Below are 21,852 nucleotides of genomic sequence, written 5' to 3'. Positions count from 1 at the left end.
TTATTATTGAGGACTGTTCATAGTTGGCTATTTTGTGGACAGAATACGTTTGGTAACAGCTATTCTGAAAATTTGACCATCCCTGCAACATGATAATAGTGTCAGCTGTGATGCTTGTCTGATAAAAAGTGCTTTTTAGACGAGATGAGTAATGCATTGAACATTACAACACCAGTAGCACATCTAATAGGAGGGGAACTATCAGTACTAAAACCTAATGTAAGTGTTTAGATCATGCATTGCATATCTTGTCTAGCAGAACATAACATTGCTGTACAACTACTTTATTAGTTTATGTCACTTTTAATGGTTTACTTCAGAAGTAGCTCAGCTTTTGATGCAATGCTGTCTGAGGTCTAAAAAAAGCATTGCCCTCATTGCACATTTTTTCAGGACATCAGCCAGTCAGGTCAGCAAAGTTCATCTAAATAGAAACTTAAGTGTTTAAAAAGTTTGAAAGGAAAATAAGCAGAGATTCTAACTTGAAGATAACAAGCAACTGATCAAAGTCTGTGACCACTGACCACTAGTAAAAACACTAGCATTTCTTCCTATGATTTTGTTTATATTTTTTATACAAATTATATTATCAGCATAACAATTTGGGTGGAAAGTTTAATTTTAGTTCAAATTAAGTAACATTTGAAGATGGCTGAAAGTGTTGGGGACATGTCAAAGATAATATTTAAGAACAGCATCTCAGTAACTTAATTACATAATTCTCAGCAAGTAATTCATGATATCACATCAAATGATCACTTCTAAGCTACCTATCTCACATAATGTAAAATGGCTTCTCCATCAAACAAAGACTAATGGTACATAGACTGCTTCAACAACTAAAGTATGTGTAATGTTATTAGATTAGGCTTTTTATAAACCATGATTAAAATGAGAAATTTGAATTATAATATCTATAATAGCCTATATAATATTTACAGTATGTATAGGTATATATAATGTAATTCAACATAAAAGGAAGATTTTAACACCTCTTTTAACTAAGATCGTTTCTGAGGTTAAATACAGATTTAAAATCATAAGAAATAGATTCATATGAAACTGTTTTAGAAATCTTTAGCTATAATAGGAAATTGGCATATAACAATGCCTTGGTAAAAACAGTTCTCCCTAAAAAATAAAGTATATACATAAACCAAAATTGGAAGTAAAACAGTTATTGAATAAGCATTATGTGTCTAAACTCCTGAAACAGTATTTCATATTTTAAGAGCAGTCAATGTAGGAAAGAAATACGTTAAATTTGTATATGGGTGTGTGTGAAATACAGTATTCAGATGCAACCCTCTTTCTAATAATTAACATTTTGTTTCTTAGTAACTGTAACCAATTACAGTTACATTTATTTTTGTGATAAAACGTAACGCCGTTACATGTAACTAGTTACTCCCCAACACTGAATACAAGTCTACACATAACTAAACTTCACAATAAAAACACGTTGAATGTAATATAGATGTTCACTGTAAATTAAATGCTTTTTAAATCTATTTTTTTTTCACTGTAGGTTATATGATAACGTACAGTACGTAAACACTTTTTGTTTTTCTCTGTAGCGGTTTCTGTACGTCGTTCACTTCAAAATGTCAAACATTTTGTACATTGTATCAGGATGCTCTAGTCAAGTGTGTGTGTGTGTGTGTGTGTGTGGGTGTGTGTCGGGAGGCGGAGCAGTGCGAAGCGAACAGCTGGACTGTTTTAAGTGCTCCTTCGGTCCACACGGCGGGACACGAGAGAGACGGAGGAGCGACGCACCGCGAATCTGCCGAAAAACACCGAGAGCGAAGGGACTTTACACAGCCGCCGTCATTTGGACGCTCGAGGAATAACGATAAACCTGTAGCGGTCCCTGGCGACTGATGCAGTCCGTTTCTGAACAGTCTGAGCTCTGTCTGAGGGGTTTAAACAAAGGTGGTCCCCTGTCACGGGGGGAAGGTGAGACACACTGTCCACACATACACCACACACGGATGTTACAGTTAGGTTAAACTGCAACTTCAATCAGCCATTTTGCCTTGTTACCAAAAGGATGTATTTAAAACTCACTGTTTCCAATTTTAGTCAAGTTTATTCATTCATATGTACACCAGCTATGCATGCAGCGGTAATTACAGGCAACGAAATACTGTGTTGTTTCTACAGGTCCATAGAAGAGCATAGACAGAACAACAGATATAAACTACCAGTTAAGAATGTTAACAGAATAAACAAAAGTGTAAAAATGTGTGTAGAATAATGCAAATTTCACAGCTTGCAAACAGGTAGAATATCATCCCTGCAAAATGGCAGATAAAAGTCTAGGGACTCTGTTTATCATGTTTTTGTTATCATTGTAAAGATGATTTATTTTATATTGCAGATATGATCTTTAAGATAAGACGGTTTGGTGTCATGCAACAAGTATAAATGCACATTGATGAGCAGAGGGAGACAGGCTGGCGAAGGCGAAAGAAGTGGATTTTTTGAGGGGAGCAGTAGAGGATCGTGTGCAGGAGATGTCTCTGTGGATGATATTACCCGTCAGCCTCCCAGCTCTGACCATCACTGGAATATGGGTCGTGTAAGTCAATTTTATGTCATATGAAACGATCATGCTTTGGATATTGATATGTAGAAATCTTCTGGATCCATACCTATTATGGATAACGTGCAGGTTTCATGCATGCTTTGATAGATTACATAACTTTCAACCTGGTTTGATTTTTAACTGGATGCACACCAATTCAGCAGTGTTTATTTTACAGTCTTGGTCAATTTGCAACTTTATGGTCTGGAAGAATAAACTATGTTGCATTTATAAGTTACAAATTTAATAGTGTGATGTAACCAGTGCCCAGCTAACGAAAAAGGATGTTTTGCTAGCATTTCCATTAAGTTCCCATTATGTTATCCGAATGTTCAAAACCTCTTGGTTTTGCAAAGAAAATGGTTATATATAAAATTAAATAATTGTGCAAATATTATGGAAATGTTACTTGTAAATGTTTTCTGAACAAACTAAAGCAAGTAGTAGAATTAAAAAAAAAACATTAGAAGATCATCCACATAAAACGTTTCCAAAAAAAAAGCATTCCATGATCAATGCATAAATAATGTTTTTGTTGTAATGTTTTGAGAACATTATTTTTAATATGCATTGTGTTGATGTATACTGGAAGACAAACTGTTCAGAAATTTGAGAGAACCTTGTCAGAACAAATTCTGTTCTGTTCAGCATTTACTGATGCATGTAGAATAAGTTGAAACCAGTTTTATGCAAATATATTACAGTTTTATGTTTGTGGTGCATTATTTTTGTTGTAGTATACAGAGATTGCCTTCTATCTCTCCCAAAATTATGTCTCTTGTTTTGTTTTTTTTTCCACCTCAAAGTTGCTTCTGAATCATGCAGTATTCAATGTAACATAATGTGTTGTGGAAAGGTGTATTATTACTGCAAGTATTAAATCATGAGCCAAAATATCTGAAATGCAGCCACTTTCGGTAGAATTTATAGTCAAATTCCTGAACCTACTCTATGAGGAGTGGGCTATAAATAAATCTGCAAAGTTGCCCATGACTGACTCGCCTGAACTTGCCTGAAAAATGTTGACTTTGAGGTCATTCTTTGTAAAGAGAGAAAACCCATGATGTTCAGGAAGAGGGCTGTGCGTGAACCGACATGTGTTTGACTGAAGAGTCATTTTAAAGGAAATCATTTTTTTTTTAATCCATGTGTGATCTCAGTTGTTGGGAGTGGATGTGGAATACCTTTTATGCGTTTTTACTTTGCTTGAAGGTGCAGAGCTGTGCTGGCGTCTCATTGCTTGTCCTTCCTTCCTTCCTGTGGAATGCTTGCAGGCGCCCTTTTTCTAAAGCGAGTTCAAGATCCCCTTCCTCTCCTGTAGAGCCTTGAGTTTGAAGTCTCTGAGGTGGTTGGTTACATAAAGCCTGTGTGAGTAAAACAGAGGAGGGCAACTTAGAGCAGCATCAGCGGTTTCTCATTTACTATGCCAGAGAGAGAATGTTTGCTTTATTCTTTCCATGACTCCTGTAGTGACGGTCTAGGAGAAGTTCCCAATACAACATGGACTAAACGTGTCCCGTTCTAGAGACTTTTTCTTCCATTATCTGTGCAAGAAGGGGCATGTTTTCATAGCTGAAAATGAAACCTCTAATTATGACCTATAAAAGACACAGAGTTACGGTTTCCTAAAATAACAACAACTAACAGTTCAAAGCACAACTGAAACTGTTTGCTGAATAGTCAGACTGTATTGTATCGAAATGTAAGTTTTCTTGAATTCAACTTTATAGTACATAGCCCCCAGTTACACCCCAGTGAAACGGTTGTTTAAATTATTCAGGCTACATTGTAAAAAAAAATAGTTTCCATGTATGCGAGGGTAAGTTTCCAAGTCAGTTTTCCACTTGGACGTTATTACTATACGTTGAGGCTGTTGTTTATGGTAACGTCACAAAGGCTTAAATAGTCCCACAAATATGTGCCATGCCCTGCAACGTTGAACACATTGTTTATGCAAACAACACTGAGAATATTTATTCATAACAAAGGCTTTATATTTTAAAGCTTGTGCAATATTAACAGCTGAAACTGTCAGTGATACATCTGTGTCCTCTGTGTTTGTGTGAAAGGTTTGGAAATATTAGCATTGTGCATCCCTGGATTGGGATATTTTCCAATCAGATCAGGTTTGGTTTGATTGGACCTAAAGCTCTTGCTGATTAATTTCTCACACATACATATACCTGCTGTTGATGCGCAGCATTATATGTCTTTGTGAATGACCGTAGTAAATTATGTTTAAAGGAGAGGGTATGGATACTGGTGGAGCCTGCCATCTGTTTAGGAGGTTGTTCATAAAAAGAGATAAAAGGAAAGGAAAAGCCAAGTATGGTGTCCCATACTCTGAATTTGTGCTCTGCATCTTACTTATCCAAGTGCACACACACTGCAGTGAGTAGTAAACAAACACACACACACACACACACACGGAGCAATAAGCAAAGCAATTAGAAGAGGGTTCATTAATTAAAACATGTTTCTAACATTATGAAGAATTAAACCTAGTCTTTTTCAGATAGGCGTCTTAGTATACTCCAGACTAATATGCTGCTTTGCTGCTCAAGAAACATTTCTTATTATTATCAATCCTGAAAACAGTTTTGCTGCTGAATATGTTTGTGGAAACTGTGATACATTTGATTATTTATTTTTGTACAATATAATTATTATTTTAAAAACACAATATACAATTTTAAAACATTAAAAATATATCGAATGTAAAAAAGAAATGCATTTTGAATTGAATGCAAATTTTTTGAATCATGTGGTTGCATATCAGTTTGCAGCACTTTTTGTAGACATTACACATTTTAGTTGTGCTCTTAAATCTGTCACTGTTTTTGCACCTGACTTAATAGTAAATAAAACTGATTTCCTTACACAAATCAGTTTGATGTTGAAAAATGCAACTCCTTTGCTTTTAAAATTTTGTTTAAATAATTTTTGGACATTGGACATTCCTATTTCAAGCTTTAGTATTTCCATTCTAGTTTTGACTTGGAAATGAGCAAATTCCTTCATCAGGGCTTAACGTAAGTCTTTATTTAAAGTGATCTAAAAATGAAAATTCTGTCATTTACTCGCCCTCTTTTGTAAGACTTTTCTCCTGCAGAACATAAAAAGATATTTTGAGAAATGTCACAACGATTTTAGTTTATACAATGGAACTCAATAATCACCAAATCTGTTTGACGTTATTTAAATTACATCTTATGTTCCACAGAGGAAAGAAAGTCATACAGGATTAGAATGACATGATTTTGAGTAAGTGATGATGGAAATATGATTTTTGTATGAACTACCCTTTTGAAAGCACCAGTTTGAAAGAACAAAAATGAAGTATCGTTTAGCCCAAAAAGTCACGATTGACTCCTGTCATGAGTTATTTTAGAGAGCAAATCCAAATCTTATGGTGAGCAGATGGACTGTGGAATCTAAGTATCCAGACTGTTTTCTGACGAAGGCCTGTGTGACTCTCTGTGATGTTGAGAGTGACCTGGTAACAGCCTGCATGATTATTCACAACACCAGCCAGGGCAGATGGCAGAATGTTTGTTTACCAAATGTAATTTCTTTCAGTGTCGTCCTAAGTGTAGTGCAAGGCTCAGGTGATCTGTCATTTGTGGACACACACACACACACACACACACACACACACAACACGTCTGGTCTGCTATTCTTGTGGGGACTCTCCATAGCTGTAATGCTTTTTCTACTGTATAGACCGTATTTTCTATCGCCCTACACCAAACCTACACCAAACCTACCCCTCACAGGAAACTTTCAGCATTTTTTGATTTTCAAAAAACCCTACTGTGACAGTCCCCATGAGTCTGTGTGTATTCATGTTTAAGTCCCCACCAGAATAGAAAAACAGGTACACACACACACACATTCACTTGAGATGAAAACAAACCTAATTGCTCCTTAGCCCACTCCTGACCCTGCGTGCTGTCAGATGGAGTTATGCTGGACAAATGCAAATGTGTTTGTGTGTGTATGTCAACAGTGAGATGGGAGAAAGACGGACAGAGATGGTATCCAGCAGCAGGTGCCGTGTGTGTTCACTTTCCACAGAGCACTTAGTAGCTTTTCTTGTCTCATTGTTCACTCGCAAGTAACTTTAGCTTTGCTTGGAAATGCTCTTTCATCAGATTCTGTTAAAATCTGTAGGCAAACGTTTGCTTTGACCGTTATCTGATGGTCCTGTGTTCATTGACATCTCTTGAGGGTCGATGTGACTGGATCAGGAGGGTGTTGACCTTGTCGCATCAACGTGAGTAAAGAATCACACATAATGCCGGTGTAAGCTGAAGATGTACAGGTCATATGGACTATTGGTTTTTGGTGCAGAAAACATGTCAAAGGGTCATAAAACTCTGGTTTTATCAGTGAATACTCAGGCTGCTGCCGTTGTGTAGGACACCAAAGCATATTTTTGATAGTGGTAATATGTGAACTAAGTGAACTTGCTGGATTTTATATGTTTCAAACCTCTAAGCCTTAGGCCTGTACTGTGTTTCTTTGTGTAATCTCAGACATGAGTGGTTTAAATTGTTTTGTGGTCAGCTTGATTTGAAACATTGATTTGAAACAGTTTTCAATTTGACAGAATTGTGGTTGCATTCAAAGACAGACTGTTTTCAGGCATTAGGTCTTTATTTGGATTTGTTTATGTCCATTCTGTTTGTATGATGTTTATTATGTACAGATGCAATGAGAAACATGAGCTAACAATTAATAATACTTCTAAAGCAAACCTTTTTTAATCTTTTTGTTAATCTCAACATTTACTAATACTTTTTTAAGATCACAAGTTGCATCTGTTAACATCAGATAATTAACTGTGAACTGACATCAACATAAATGTTTTTATTAAATACAATAAATGCATTAAAATATATATTGTTTACTGTTAGTTCATGTAAAAAAATTAACTAATGTTATCGAATAAGACCTAATTGTAAAGTATCACCAATGCAACAATAAAGGTTCACAAATTAACTTTTGAGACAAATTTGTCCTTGCAAATAGTAATGACAATACAATTTTGAATCCTTCTTTTAAAACTTTTATTTTGGTTTTCACTGATTTATTGTGTGGCTAATGTATCATTAATTTCTATTTTTCCAGGTATGCCATGGCCTTGTATAACCAACATGTCTGTCCTGTGGACAACTGGTAAGACGTTTACTAAAGATTATTGTGTTTTCTTTTAATTATTTTATTACATTTATTTATTTATTACATGTATTTATTATTCATACCACAAAAGCAGTCTTAATCTGCTGGGGTATATTTGTGGCAATAGTCAAAAAAAAAAAAAAAAAAAAAACATTGTATGTGTCAAAATTATTGATTTTTCTTGTATGCCAAAAATCATTAGGATATTAAGTAAAGATCATGTTCCATGAAGATATTTTGTAAATTTCCTACCGTAAATATATATATATATATATATATAAATATTTTTGATTAGTAATATGTATTGCTAAGAACTAAATTTAGACAACTTTAAAGGTGATTTTTTAAAGGTTATTTTTGCATGTTTATTATTGCTGCATGTTTCTAACTGATGTGCATTTAATCATATTTTTTAAGAAAACAGCTTATTTCGGTGCATGTGCTTTAAGGCTATTAATCATTTACTGATAACATCTTTTTAAAATGCACACATCAGAGAGCGACCTCCTGACTTTGTATCTCCTACACTTCTTCATGCGTCATCTTCTCTAATGAGTAATGTATTCGACATGAGATGTTGAACGAGTGTCTGAATCCTTTCTCATTAACTTCATTTGGCTCAAGGACGTGTTAGCCAGTGAGGAATTGAATCCTGTTTATTTTCATTGTTAATCGCAGGTTAACTTGTGCTTCATACAATGAGAGCTTTAGTCAAACATTAGCATATGGAGCATAGCGGTGACTAGGTAACATTAGTGTTAGCGCTGCTCTTGGGCTTTGGGAGGTGGCACATTGTGCTTGAATTATTTAAAGCAGTAATAATGCCGTCTGTGTGTGGGTCCATGAGCAGAGGTGGTCGCAGAGGATTATTCATCCTTAATATGAGTGATGAATAAAACCAACTGTCCCAGAATATCAGTGAAAACTGTGCACTTTCTGACTAGGTGTCATATGTAGAGCTGAAGCTGAACAAACGAGATCAGATTTGGTCTGTTTAATGAAACATGGCCCACAGGCTGCCTTAACTTTTTAAAGTCCTTTGCATTCCTGGGTAATTTTTTACACTCTGGAAACAAAAGTGGTCTTTCATTTCCTTTTTTCACTTAGAGGGAGGAGCATTAGTCCTGTAGTGCGGGATGTGCTTGCTTTAGTAATGAAGTGTAGCCACGTTATGTTTGCATTGAGTTCTGCATGGTGTAGTATGAACTGAAGTTATGGCAATTGTCAAAACAGGTTTATACTGGAAGTGAGTTGTAACTGTGGTCATGTCATCCAGCGTGCAGTAGGAATGCAGCGGTGTGTAACTTAGACAGATGTAGCTGTCTGATTGATTATTATTTATGCACAGTGTGTTTTAACTCCATATGTGTGATAATTACATGGTTGTCTGTGTATTTGTTTACTTACAGGATGTATAACCAGTCATGTGACGTGGATCTGCCAATGCAGAGGGGACCAACCATGTGCTGTACTCTGGACAATGTTCCTCTCATAAGGTCTGTATGATATAACAGCGAGAACAAAACTACACAAATGGATATCACCGTTATAGGTTTAGCATAAATAAAGCTAGGAAAGCCATAAGGCCTAGCTAGTTTGGTACTAAAAGTTAATAATAAATTTATGTTTCACATTAATTATTTGTGTATTTTGTTTCATGCTGTGACAGGGTTGAATGCTTGAGGTTTACAAATGCAGACAACACTACAATTTGATGCTATTTTACTTAACAAAATGTTTTGATTAATTTCAATTTTTAAAATGTCTGTTTTCATTTTAATTTCAGTTGTAAGTTTTCCTGTATTTTTTTTAAATAATAAAAAAAAATTATGAAAGTATTTTTTTTTAATTCGGTCTGAAATGAACGAAAGTGTCGTTCTCAGCCCTCCTCTCTATCTGAAGCAGTGGTCTTCTTTCCACGACCCCTTCTCTTCTTCTGCATGCATGTCATTTCTGTTTTCCTCAATCTGAAGACCGAGATAGGGTCAAGGGGAGAAACGGGGATCTACATGGCACCCTTACGAAACAAGATATTTCACCAGTACAAGATATTTTTACTGCTGGGAGAAAAACACTTAGAGGAGCTGCAACTTGTTCACCACACAAAGGAATTTCCCAAATTACTGAGGAAAAACTGAAACCAAACTGGCAAAAAGGGCAAGAGCATCAAGATAGTTTTAGCCTAAGCATGTTGTTCATTTATTTGGCTCTTCTAGGCATTTTACCACCAAAGGGAAATCTGACAATGCATATATATTGTGAATTCTGGAATAACTTGTGGGATCTTTGACCCGAGCTGTTCAATAGACCATCTGTCTCCTTTGCCTTCAGAGCTGTGTGGTTTATGGAGTATGAACTTAAGTTATAAGCCTTATTTATGTGTGCCTTTGGGTGTGTCCATGATCTGCATTTCTACTACCAGCATTTGTGTGTGTGTGTGTGTGTGTGTGTGTGGGTTTATTTTGACTGCTACCCACTATATAGTCTGCGGTTCTCAGCCCAGAGCTGCTCTGAAGTGGGTGAAAGGTCAGAACTACACACACACACACACACACACACACACTCACACTCAGAACAGCATACACATTTCTAGCTTATCATTATAGAGCTTAACACCTCAGTGGTTTATTTATAGAAAGCATAGCTATGTAATATGTAATGTATATGTAATCCAGCAGAGGCTCATTTAGCGGGAACTTATTACATGGTTTAGGAAAGCTGAGTTAGGTTCAGAGAATTTTTATTACGAAAATATGGCCTTACTATTTATTAACAGTTATCCTGTCATAATTCATTAACTCTCATATTGTCCCAAAAGACTTACTTACTTACTTTATTCTGTGTAACTAAATGTTCATTTAGGTCTTTATCCATAAAATTAAAGGTTGAATGTAATTTTCAATGAATAATGATTGGGTTTCAAGTGTGTCCCTCACATAAGACTATCATACAGTTTTCAAAAGTCATATTTGATCACATTCATGAGACTATTATGAAGCTTTTTGTCATTGTTTTAAATCTTAACAGCACTTAAACACTTGTTTAATGTGAATATACAGTGCTCATAAACGGCTGCTGAGGTTGTATTCTCAATTTGCGCGAGTTGAGGCATGGACCCGGAGACAGCGATTCTTATGTCACCACTTAACAACCGAACAGGTTTAGAAAGACATGAGTGTGATTTAATGATGACAGAATTTACTAATTTGGTTGGGGGGTGGCCTGTTCCCTTTTCAGCCGATTGCCTGTAAGTTTACGTTTGTTTACTGCATTTATTTGCAGCTTCATCTCCTTTTTAAGGCTTCATACCACAGTGACATGTTACATAAAACTGAAATGGTCTTCAGTAATGATGTGTGTTTATAAGGACAATTTCCTTTCATGGTGAGGTGCTGGCCCAGTCTTTCATCAGTTAAGGCCCTATCTTTGCTTATCTTTTGACTTGTTCCCATACAGAGTGAAAGCTGTGTGAGAAAAGCTAAGGGCTTCCTCTTCTAGCTTTATCCTTCTTTTTTCCCAATAACCCACAGCTGCCAGTGTGCCCCCGAGAGCCGAACAGGCCTATTTTAGTCAGCTGCCAGTGAAAGTTCATCCCTCAGGACCCTTTGCTTTGGAATGTGCATCTATGTATGTTTGTCTATTCATTTAATGAGAACCCTGGGCATCTAACCTCTGTTATGATGTTCTGATCTGCAGTAAATGTGGCACACTTCCTCCAGAGAGCTGCTTCTTCAGTCTCATCTGCAGCACTGGATCCTTTATGGGTGAGTTTACAATGCACACCTCCCACTTACAGTGCACTTTAGAAGTCAGTAAGTTGTTTTAGAAATATCTATGCTCACCATGGCTGCATTTGTTTGAAAATACAGTAAAAAAAAACGTAATATTGTGAAATATTATTGCAATATGAAATATACGTTTTCTATTTTAATATTTTTTTAAAGCTGCCGCCATAAGTTTTTTGGTTAAAAATGATACAAAATCCATTTTTGAGCAAGTACATAACTGGACAGTGTTCAAAACCACCTACTTATCTAAGCCTTAGCTTATAATAATGTTTTCTAATTTGAGTGGTACTGGTAGGAATTTGTGGGAAAGTTGAGCATGCTGCCGCATCATTACATCAAAAGAACAGCATTTATTTGAAATATAAATGTTTTGCAGCATCATAAATATGTCACTTTTTATCACTTTAATGCATCCTTGCAGAATAAAGGTATACTTTTCTTAAGAATAAACACAAATATATTGGCCAGAAACTTTTAAACAGCAGTGTACATTCTAATCATTCTAGATTTGTTTGCATTTAATTTCACATAGTGGCAATGAAAAATCTTTAGCCACAAAAAAATCACATTAACAGAAAGTGCCATCCTTAAACTTGTGTCAAGATAATTATGATTCTTAAACATAGAGCTCAGTGTTTACACTTTTTGGGGAAATCGTCAAATAGCCTTCTTATATATTTATTGCATGTTAACCTGGGATAGGAGAAAATATTTAGAAATTTGTAGATTGCACACTTTACCTTTAAGTGTTAACTTCCGTTTCCCTCTCATTTATAGCATTCCTGAACTTTATTTGGATTTTGGAATTTCAGATCAATCTGTAGTTCAATCCCCAGTAAATGATTCCCATCTGTAGCACAATGATTCAGTGTCTGGGCAGCAATCAGCTCAGGAAACCACAGGCTTAGTGTGTTTGCATTTGTGCAATATCACCACCACTGGTTGACGAACGATACAAGGCCAACTGTCTTCAAAATTATGGCTGTATTTATGTTCACTCATGGCACATTTTTAGGAGAAGACATTATCATCTAAAAGCTAACTATACACACTGCTCATTCTCTAAACTTGCCTAGAAAAGCAATTGTTTACATGCCACTTTGGTATTTCACAACTCAAAAAAGCTGAGTGGATATGTGCGTTCAAGCATTTATAAAACTGAGCCCTCGATGCAGTCACTGCACATTACCGAACATTGTCATCAGACGCCAAGTGAGTTGCTGTTCTGGAAGGATGAATCATCTTCAGAAATGGTCTGAATTGAATTTGAATCACATCACAGCAAAAACAAGCAGAGGCCAAGCAGAAAAACAAGAACAGAAATCCCCTTAACATACAAATGTTAATAGCTAACATTTAAATGCTTAAGCTAAATCAATTTTTTTTTTAAATTATATATTTTTAAAAGAACCGGTGAGTCATAGCCACAAAACTTGGCTCATGGAGCTCCCTGAACATAAATTCAGCGGAACCCTGTGTTAGCAGAGCTATACTTCACAAAGATACTGTCGGTTACAGCTGAGTGCAAACTATAAAGCAGGTCTCTGAGAGGAGAGACTTGTAAAGAATGACTGGTTCAGTGTGACCTCTGACCCGAGCGCCTGGGCCTGGTGGCAGTGTTCATGCTGTGAGCTGAAGAGCTGTATTGTTGTGTTCAGTCCCGCACCCTGTGTAACGATAAGTGAGAGTGTTCTCCTGCTGGGAGATTCGGACTCTGCCTGTTTGCACAAGGAAATTACCGTTGTTCCTCCAACAATACAAGAAAGTTGGGTATTGAATTCTTTTTCAAAGTGTTTAATATAACACGACTATCAAACAAAACCTCCTCGAATGCATCAACGTTCCAGAACAATAGGACTGTAATACAGTTGTTTACACTAAAAAAGTTTAGAAAATGCATAGCACGGCCCGATAAAGAGGCATGCCGACTTTTCGATCAAGGGTGACCAGCGGTTACCCAGGGCTGCATTGTTTTCATGTGGCTTATATAATGCTCAGTGTTCCCAAATCTGAGATTTCAAGAGCTTTTTAGATGTCAGCACGGCACTAGAGGAAACATCTCAGCACTGTAGCGCTCTAACAGTAGGGAAACAGGGTGGAGAGAGTTCGCAGCAAGAACTAACTGAAGCTAGTTTAGGCAGCCATAGAACTTGTGACTGGGCTGTTGTTTACTTTTATCTCTTGTTTTTTGTTCTCTTGAGGGAATGCTGCACCAAGGTGAAAACCTGTGATCCATAAATACACAGGTGTCGTCTCGCTAATGTGTTTGGGCTGTGGTATTTCCGCCACATTTCACCCTTTACTTACTGGAACCTTCTCGGAGCAGAGATACACAGAAATTAGAGGAGATTACATGACTGAAATTCTTTATGAGCGCTGATTTAGAGTCATAGTGTCATCCTCATATAATATTCCTCACAAGCTATAATTTTCACATCCCATTGCCCGTTAAAGGGTTTTCCATGGATGGTTGTTGGAGTCTCTGTCCTGTGATTTAAAGCACTCTCATCCACATTAACCATAGAATATCTCATCGGTTTTATAGGATTTTTTTCACCTAAGGGAAATTAAATTGTAATTAAAACTATTACAAAATTATGGTCCGTTATGGAAATAATACGAAAATAAATTTAAAACCATAACCATAAAAAAACCATAAAAACCTTTGCGACTAACTGAAATAAAATAACTAATTTAAAGTCCTGAAATTACTAAAATGACTAACTAGAGGAACTGAAATTACTGATTAAAAATAAAATAGAACTAAAAATCAATCTAAAGGTTTTGTCAGGCCAACATTCGGAATTTGACTTTAAAAAGATTAATGAAATATGTGTGAAAAGTGTAAAAAGTGTTTTTTTAATTAATTTCAAATCTACTTCATTTTCAAATGAATTTCCAATTCTGCATCCCTCAACTGAAATTCAGTTCAGTTCTGAATAATGCACAATCGTAGTTTGCAATCATTCTGTCTGGCAATATTAGTGTTCTCTCACGCTGTCATATTGTGCCAAGCCAATGACACACTCAAGGCATATCGCCTTGACCTTTCAAAATCTGAAACATCTAGCTCAAGAGAGGCACATTTTCAGGCTAAACGTTGCCTTTAATGTAGAGTGAGTTTGATTGGAGTTGAACATAGCCTTGTTTGTCTGTGAAGAGTGGTGGTAGTTACACAGCAGAAATAATAATAGCCCTTGTCCAATGGGTACCATGTGTTTCTGAGTCCCCAGTCTTGTGTCCTGCGGAACTTATTTCCAGGAAACCGTGCTTACAAACACACCTACACACAAACATATACACAGACAGGCAGTTGGAAAGACTGTGACCTTTTTTGACCTTTCGTTACACCCATTCAGAAGAATGGGATTCTGGGGTTGTTCGGAGCACAAGAAGATAAAGTTTAAAGTTAGTCCGCGGTAAGCAGATATATTTAGCCATTTGCAGATTGCTGTCTATGCTGAATTCCCATTGTTTCCTGTGCCCATATCCACTGAAATCCCATTCATGAGGGAAACATCAACCGTAGATGCTTGGGAAGGAAGACTGCAGCGGACAGTGTAGTCCAATGCAGTAAACAACCATTACTCACCACAATTTCTGTTGCTGTTGTGCCGTTTCAGCTGGATTTTATTAAACAGAGTTAATTATCTTCGCCTGCAGACTTTTTCCATGCTTGTTACTTCTCCTACATGTTGTAACAAACATCCTAAATGCATTACTACCACAAAAGTTACATATCTTATAGGTAGTTACATCCTAGCCTTCTCCAAAAAAGACCAGAATAAATGGTCACCAGCATGTTTTGTTTTGGATGCTGGTCCTCAGTGAGCTCTTGATCGAGCTTAACCAGCAGGACTTTCTTGATCATCCAGCTTCACCATGCTGGTTGACTTGAATCGTACTGGTTAGAAACATGGCTATAGTGGTCCGTAAGCAAGAACAGCAATAGCCAGCAAGTAAATTCATGCTGGTCCTTCATGCAGTGTCTCAATACTATAATTAATGTTGTCATGACAGCTTTTAATGTTGACTAGGAGTGTTCTGGGAGGATTGGGCTGAGAAAGGAGGAGGGGTTTATTCACCCCTCCACGCACACACTTTGCCACTATAACAGGCCACATCTGCCAGTTTTTATTAAGCATTAACCCAGCAGTAAAACAGTTGAGCAGATTGCAGCAGCTTGATTTACTTTAGAGATCTCACCATGAAGTCCCTCTTTTATCCACTCTCTCCTCATCTTTCCACATTGCCAGGCTTTTTTTTTTTGATTTTCCAGGAAAACAATGAGTAATTTCTTGTCCAAAGAATACTAGAAATCATGTTTTATTATGAGTAAGTCTGATTCATTGAGTCTAAGGACAGCTGGTTTGGAAATAAGATAAAAGACTATCGTTCTTCTGTCTAATTTTTTGGGCCACGCTTACCTAGCAAGATAACACACTGCATGCATTCACGACTTATTTGTTAGACATCTGATAAAACAACTTAAGCAGAGCGAATTAACTTGTTCCTGTAATTTAAATTATAACTTTAATCTGTTTCTTGAAAAGTTGTGGTGCGCTACTTTTGGAAATTGGAAGCATTTTTTATTTTAATTTACTGTATTAAACAAAATGCATCCTTTGTGAGCATAATAGACTTTTAAAATGTCAAATATATATGAAAAGTTATATTATTATAAAGTAAACAGGCCATATAGGCTCTAGCATCTCTGTGACAGTACAGAGGAAAAGTGGTTTGGATAATGGATAGGTTGATATAGGCTATATTATGATAACTGGTCTATTTAGCTGTTTTTGTTTATTAAAAAAAAAATCATTTTGGCAAATGGATATTTGATATAAGTGTCACTACTTCTGGTGAACAACAATTAGATATATATCATCTTGTGTACGTCAGTGGAAGATTTCCCAATGAGAAGTTGAAATCATTAGAAGATGAGGGCGCATGTCACAACAGATTTGTCCGATTGTTATGGATAACATACAGTACATCACTTACTCTCATGTTTATACTCACCAAAGCCAATTTGTACTTTCATTTGGCACTTATTGAGTGTTACTTTTTGAAACCTGTTTATACAGATAACACTGTATACCTTGAATGAACTTTGGTTTACAGTATCTTGCCAAATATGACTGCAATATGAACTCACATACTTAAGAAATCTAAATGTAGCCAAACTTCAAAATGTTGTTTTTGACATGGTACGTCTTAGTGACTGCTGGAGATTGTCCAGATGATATGCACAAACTGTTTTATATTTCAATGTCACATTGTGGCTGCTTTTCTTCAGGAGTTTTGCTTAGATTTTTATGTCATTTTTGTTTAAATGTTTAGTTCACCCAAAAATGACAATTTTGTCATTAATTGTGTATCGTTCCAAAGCTGTGAGACTATAAAAAATATCTTAATTTGTGCTCCAAAGATGAACGAATGTCTTACAGGTTTGGAATGATATAAGGGTGAGTAAATAATTACAGAATTTTTATTTAAGATCAACTATCACTTTAAAAACTCACATTCAGTGTTTTTTCAATGTGTGCTTATCAGTTGTTTGTAAAGCAACTGTTTAATTATTGTGTTTCTTTATAAAATCTTTTTTGTCCTCTTCCCACTCTCAGTGATGGTGATAGTGTTGCTCCACTATGCCCATGTGATAGAGAAGCACCAGAACTGTGTGTTAAACACAGCAAGTCTCTCCACCGGCTGGATCTGTGCTGCAGGACTCATCATGGTCGGCAACTTCCAGGTACAGTTTGCATAAACCTTACTTACTGTGTCCAAAAACTGCTCCACATCAGCACAGGACGATTTCTCCACGGTCTTCAGGTTGAACATTTGACAACAGGAGAGGAAATGCACTCTCATAGGCTTCATGCTTTTATTAATGCGTAGTGGTTTCCTGCAAAATCACTGTTATGACCTGTTGTAGAGCTGGTGATTTATAAGATTAGTCAAATGTTTGGAGACACACCTAGCCATTGTTTGTTAGCACTATTTGTATTTTTTCCCCATATGTATATATATATATATATATATATATATATATATATATATATATATATATATATATATATATATATAGTCACTGAAATATTATAATTTAATAAATGAATTAATTAAATATGTATATATATATATATATATATATATACACACACACACACACACATACATTTTGTATTTTTAATGCTTATTTTTTGTCTTTTTTAGCATCAACATATTTTAACATAATGTTAAGGCACATATTAAGTCCTGTGTTTCCAAATATTTGGCTCCCAGGTCTTTATGCATGCTTATGTTTGTGAGTGTATGTTAGTGAGCAGTTGTGTGCATGTGTATATATCGGTGTTTGGGTTAGAGTTTAACTAAGATATATCTTGAGAACACCTTTGTCATCCATGCTTGAGTTATACTTTACTCCCGTTCTACCCTGGATCCTCCTCCAGAGTGTTTAGATGAACAATAAACAGCAGACTCCATAAAGCCCCTCATGCAGACCCACAAGCTCCTTCAAGTCCTTTGAAAACAACATCCTTTACCTTTATTCATGAATTAGCGTGAGCCCTTGGCGACAGTGTCTTTGCAGGTTGAAATGTTTGGACGTTTGGCTGAGTGCCTAGACCGCTAGTGATATGGCGAGGTCGGCCAACAGGGGCAACGCAGGTTTTTATGGGCTGGTTGTCATAGAGACAGAAGGGGAGAGACAAACCTTTCTCCTGATAATATAAGCACCCGCATTCTAACTGTGTTCTGAATCAAAAGTATTGCATAACCTTGTGTGTAGGAGCACAGGTTCAGACTTGTTTGTCCATCCCTCACTGAAGCAAGTTATATTAATGTCTTATTAACTTTCATAGGCAGGTGTTAAAAAAGAGGCCTGAACCTTCATCCATGCAGCATAATGAACTTAATTCATCTCATCAGCAATTTTGTTGTTGACTTAAGAGTTGTTATGGTTCTGCTCGCCTGCATATTTGAAATGTTTTGAAATCAAGCAAAGCTACTCCCTTGCATTTCTTTAAGCTCAGTCCAATTAGTTTGTTATGTCCTGGCGTGGTTTCAGTAACCGCAGTTAAGTGATGAAACATCCATGTCAGAGAGATGCTGTCTGTATCTAGGAGAAAACAAAAGCGCTTTATTATGGCCTTCTGAAAGTAGATGCATTTAGGAATCTTTAAGATCACTTAGAAAGGAAAAGCAATGCATTTTATGGATGACTGTTGGACAGGAGGTAATTCTGACTCAACAACAATTTGGCATTTCTGAATCAGCTTCTGTAAGTATGTTTTGTTATTTGCAAACACATGAGCTTCATCACTGTGTCTGTCACACGACTCTGTTCCCCTTTTGGTCTTGGACTGATGGTAAAACTAAGGACATTATTAACATTTATTTTTAAAGATGAAGCTTGCGATTATGGAAAGGGGCGTTACATTTCCAACGAGTGCTTCGGTGTTCGGCCAATCACATCGCACTGGGTCAGTTGGCCAATCAGAGCAGACTGCGCTTGTCAGAAGGACTTTGTAGAAAACAGTGCGTTTGAGAGAGGCGGGGCATAGAGGACCTACAATAATGTACAGTATTTGAAAAATAATGTTTTTTTTTAACATTAAAGCTTGTCACCAAATACACAAAATAATAAAGTATTTAAAGAAGCATCATATGACCCCTTTAAGACATTTTTAATTAAACCTTAGAAAAAGTTCATGAGATCATAAAAGACATCCACACTATTTGAGTGGAATTTAATTGTACTTAAGAAACATGATTGTTGTTTATGATAAACTGTTGTAGTTTGGGCTTTGATTCACATACTGTATAAGCGTTCATTACTGCACAAATCGAGCACATCCAGTATGGTAAATGAAAGCTCAACCGTACTTTCTTGATGTGCAAGAACCTAACTGATTCGTGCTTAAACATATGGGTTACTTTAAGATCTCTTTATGACCTTTTTTAAACTTCAACATTTAGGTTGCGTAGACTTTGAATAGATGCACAAGTTTTTTTTTATAATTATTTGCATTTGTTTTTGGAGGATGATGGAAAGACTTGGAACAACATGAGGTTGAGTGATAGAATAAATTTTTTTTGGGGTGAGCTAACCTTTAACCACCTTTACCAACTTTACCAGAAAGATCATGATATCTGAGCAGCATCTCCAGCATGAAACAAATCATGGAAAGTCATGCTGGTTTAACCCAGACTTTGCAGCAGGAAACATAGCTTTAATGCCTCACGTTAGGTCATTATGATGATATGGGACCACCCGTGCTGTGTTGAGTGCAACAGTGTATACTGAGCAGAGAGATCCATGTTTGGGTCGCACATGTGAAGACTGCAGTCCATTAGGTCACATTTGCCAGCCCACTTTTTTCATTCCGCTCTACTGTTTTCCTCCATCTGTAGTCTGGAGCTGTTAAAAAAGCTGTCTGCTCTTGAAGTCCCTCCCCCTCCTCTGTTTGTGCAAGGAAAACGTGTACAGTACGTCCCTGCCCACTGCCTGCCACATTGTGATCCAGTCAGGCTTTCATTTAAATGAGCTGAAAAGCAACAGGGATGCTGTTTGCCAAATAAAACTCCCTTGACTTCAGAGTAAAAAGCTTTTGCAGTGGATTGTAGAGAAAACATGTTAAAGGTGCAGTTAACTGCCTTTTTAATTATTTTGTACTCTTCTCTGAGGTCCCGTTATAATGTTATCAAGATTTTTACATTAACAAACATCAAAATGTATTAGTATTAGAGTATTTTCTGTCCTGTTTTGACCCCCTCATCAGAACGCTCAGTTTGAATATGTGTGGTGGATTGTAGACTCGGAAGTAAACGCACATTGCTGTGATTGGCTAATTGTGGTGTATGTTTGACAGCCTACATCATTCATAGATGGATGCTGGTGTGATTTAGGTTAAAAACACATAAATACTCAGTACATATCTAACGATCTGTAATAACGAAGCAATAGTGACCACTAGGGGTGTAACGGTTCACAAAATTCACGGTTCGGTTCGATACGATTCACTGGTGTCACGGTTCGGTTCGGTACGGTTCGGTACGTTTTAGATACAGCAAAAAAAAAATTGGCAGATAAATTTCCTTGATTTTTAAAAAATGTTTTATTTATTAAAACTAACAAAGTATGTTTTTTTCTACATTGAACAATGATGGAGCTATTCTTTACCCATCGTCTATGGTGTTTTCTTAGCAGCATACTGTATAAAACAAAAACAAAACTGCCCGTTCTATTTATAACAGTTCTTCTATCTACTAACGTGCAGGCCTGTTAATTGTATCGTACTGCTCAGGAAATTCCGACACAGTACAGTACTAGTCCATTTTGATTTCCATGCTTGTTTGGATGCCCCGATCGATTGGTAAAGTGCACCCAAACACCAGACCTGTTGGTTACTGGAGGATCTTCTATTTCTGGTCTGTTAAACGCATTGGCCATTTAGCAACGAGCCTTCAGCGCGTACTGAGTGAGCGAGCGCCTGTAGCATAACATAAACATATAAGTTGGTTTTTTTTTTTCTTCTTTGGGGGCGTTGCCTGTTACGTCGTTTGGGTTATTTGGCTACCTTGTTGAATGCATATCATTATATTTCACAATTTTTTATTTATTTTCCAAATATAATTAATTAGTCCAACGAACCGTTCGGTACATAATGCGTACCGCGTACCGAACCGAAAGCCTCGTACTGAACGGTTCAATACGAATACACGTATCGTTACACCCCTAGTGACCACGTAATAGAAACAGTTAGTCACACTTGTGTGTTGTGACATTACTGTCTAATCCAATGTAGTCGGCAAAGCATCGTCTTTTTATAAAAATCCTGCATTGAATTGTGCCTGGTTTGTAAACAAATTTGCAGTAAAATAAAGTGAATAAAGAACCAAGTTCTTACTGACGCATCTGGCATTTAATAAAAAATAAAATGAATTTTCCTAGTATTGCGATCAGAAGGAAGGCAGTGCAAAGCCTGTGTTTCTACAGCTTGGCACTGCACAGTGTCTAAACAGGCAGTGATGATGAAGCAGGTGTTGATCTTCTTCTGTGGTGGCGGTGTTTAGCCACACTTTTACATCATAAAATAGTACATTTCCACAACCTTTTGTTTTGAACCTTAATTTTCAGTATCATTACTCTTTAGTGACACATGATCCATCACAAATCATAATTATATACTGATTTGCTCAAGAAATATTTCTTATTATTAAAAAACAGAACAAAAATATTGATAACTCATCCTGCGTGCCACAGATGTTTGTTAGATCAGATGGTCT

At 36.5% G+C, this 21,852-nt stretch overlaps 1 protein-coding gene across 1 annotated transcript in view; it reads left to right on the top strand.

Moving 5' to 3' along the window:
• The first annotated feature begins 1,724 nt into the window (after positions 1–1,724).
• The window catches only part of LOC127970227 (transmembrane protein 150A), a 29,770-nt gene continuing 9,642 nt past the window's right edge, over positions 1,725–21,852 (top strand). Inside the window, exons 1-6 of the mRNA XM_052572605.1 lie at positions 1,725–1,956; positions 2,381–2,581; positions 7,721–7,768; positions 9,181–9,267; positions 11,468–11,535; positions 17,187–17,314. Of these exons, the coding sequence (XP_052428565.1) occupies positions 2,517–2,581; positions 7,721–7,768; positions 9,181–9,267; positions 11,468–11,535; positions 17,187–17,314 (396 nt within the window). The 5' untranslated portion in view covers positions 1,725–1,956; positions 2,381–2,516. The remainder of the gene's footprint in view (positions 1,957–2,380; positions 2,582–7,720; positions 7,769–9,180; positions 9,268–11,467; positions 11,536–17,186; positions 17,315–21,852) is intronic.

Source organism: Carassius gibelio, chromosome B13 (assembly GCF_023724105.1).
Source record: "Carassius gibelio isolate Cgi1373 ecotype wild population from Czech Republic chromosome B13, carGib1.2-hapl.c, whole genome shotgun sequence".
Classification (NCBI taxonomy): Eukaryota; Metazoa; Chordata; class Actinopteri; order Cypriniformes; family Cyprinidae; genus Carassius; species Carassius gibelio.
This window is presented reverse-complemented; position numbering and strand designations above follow the sequence as displayed.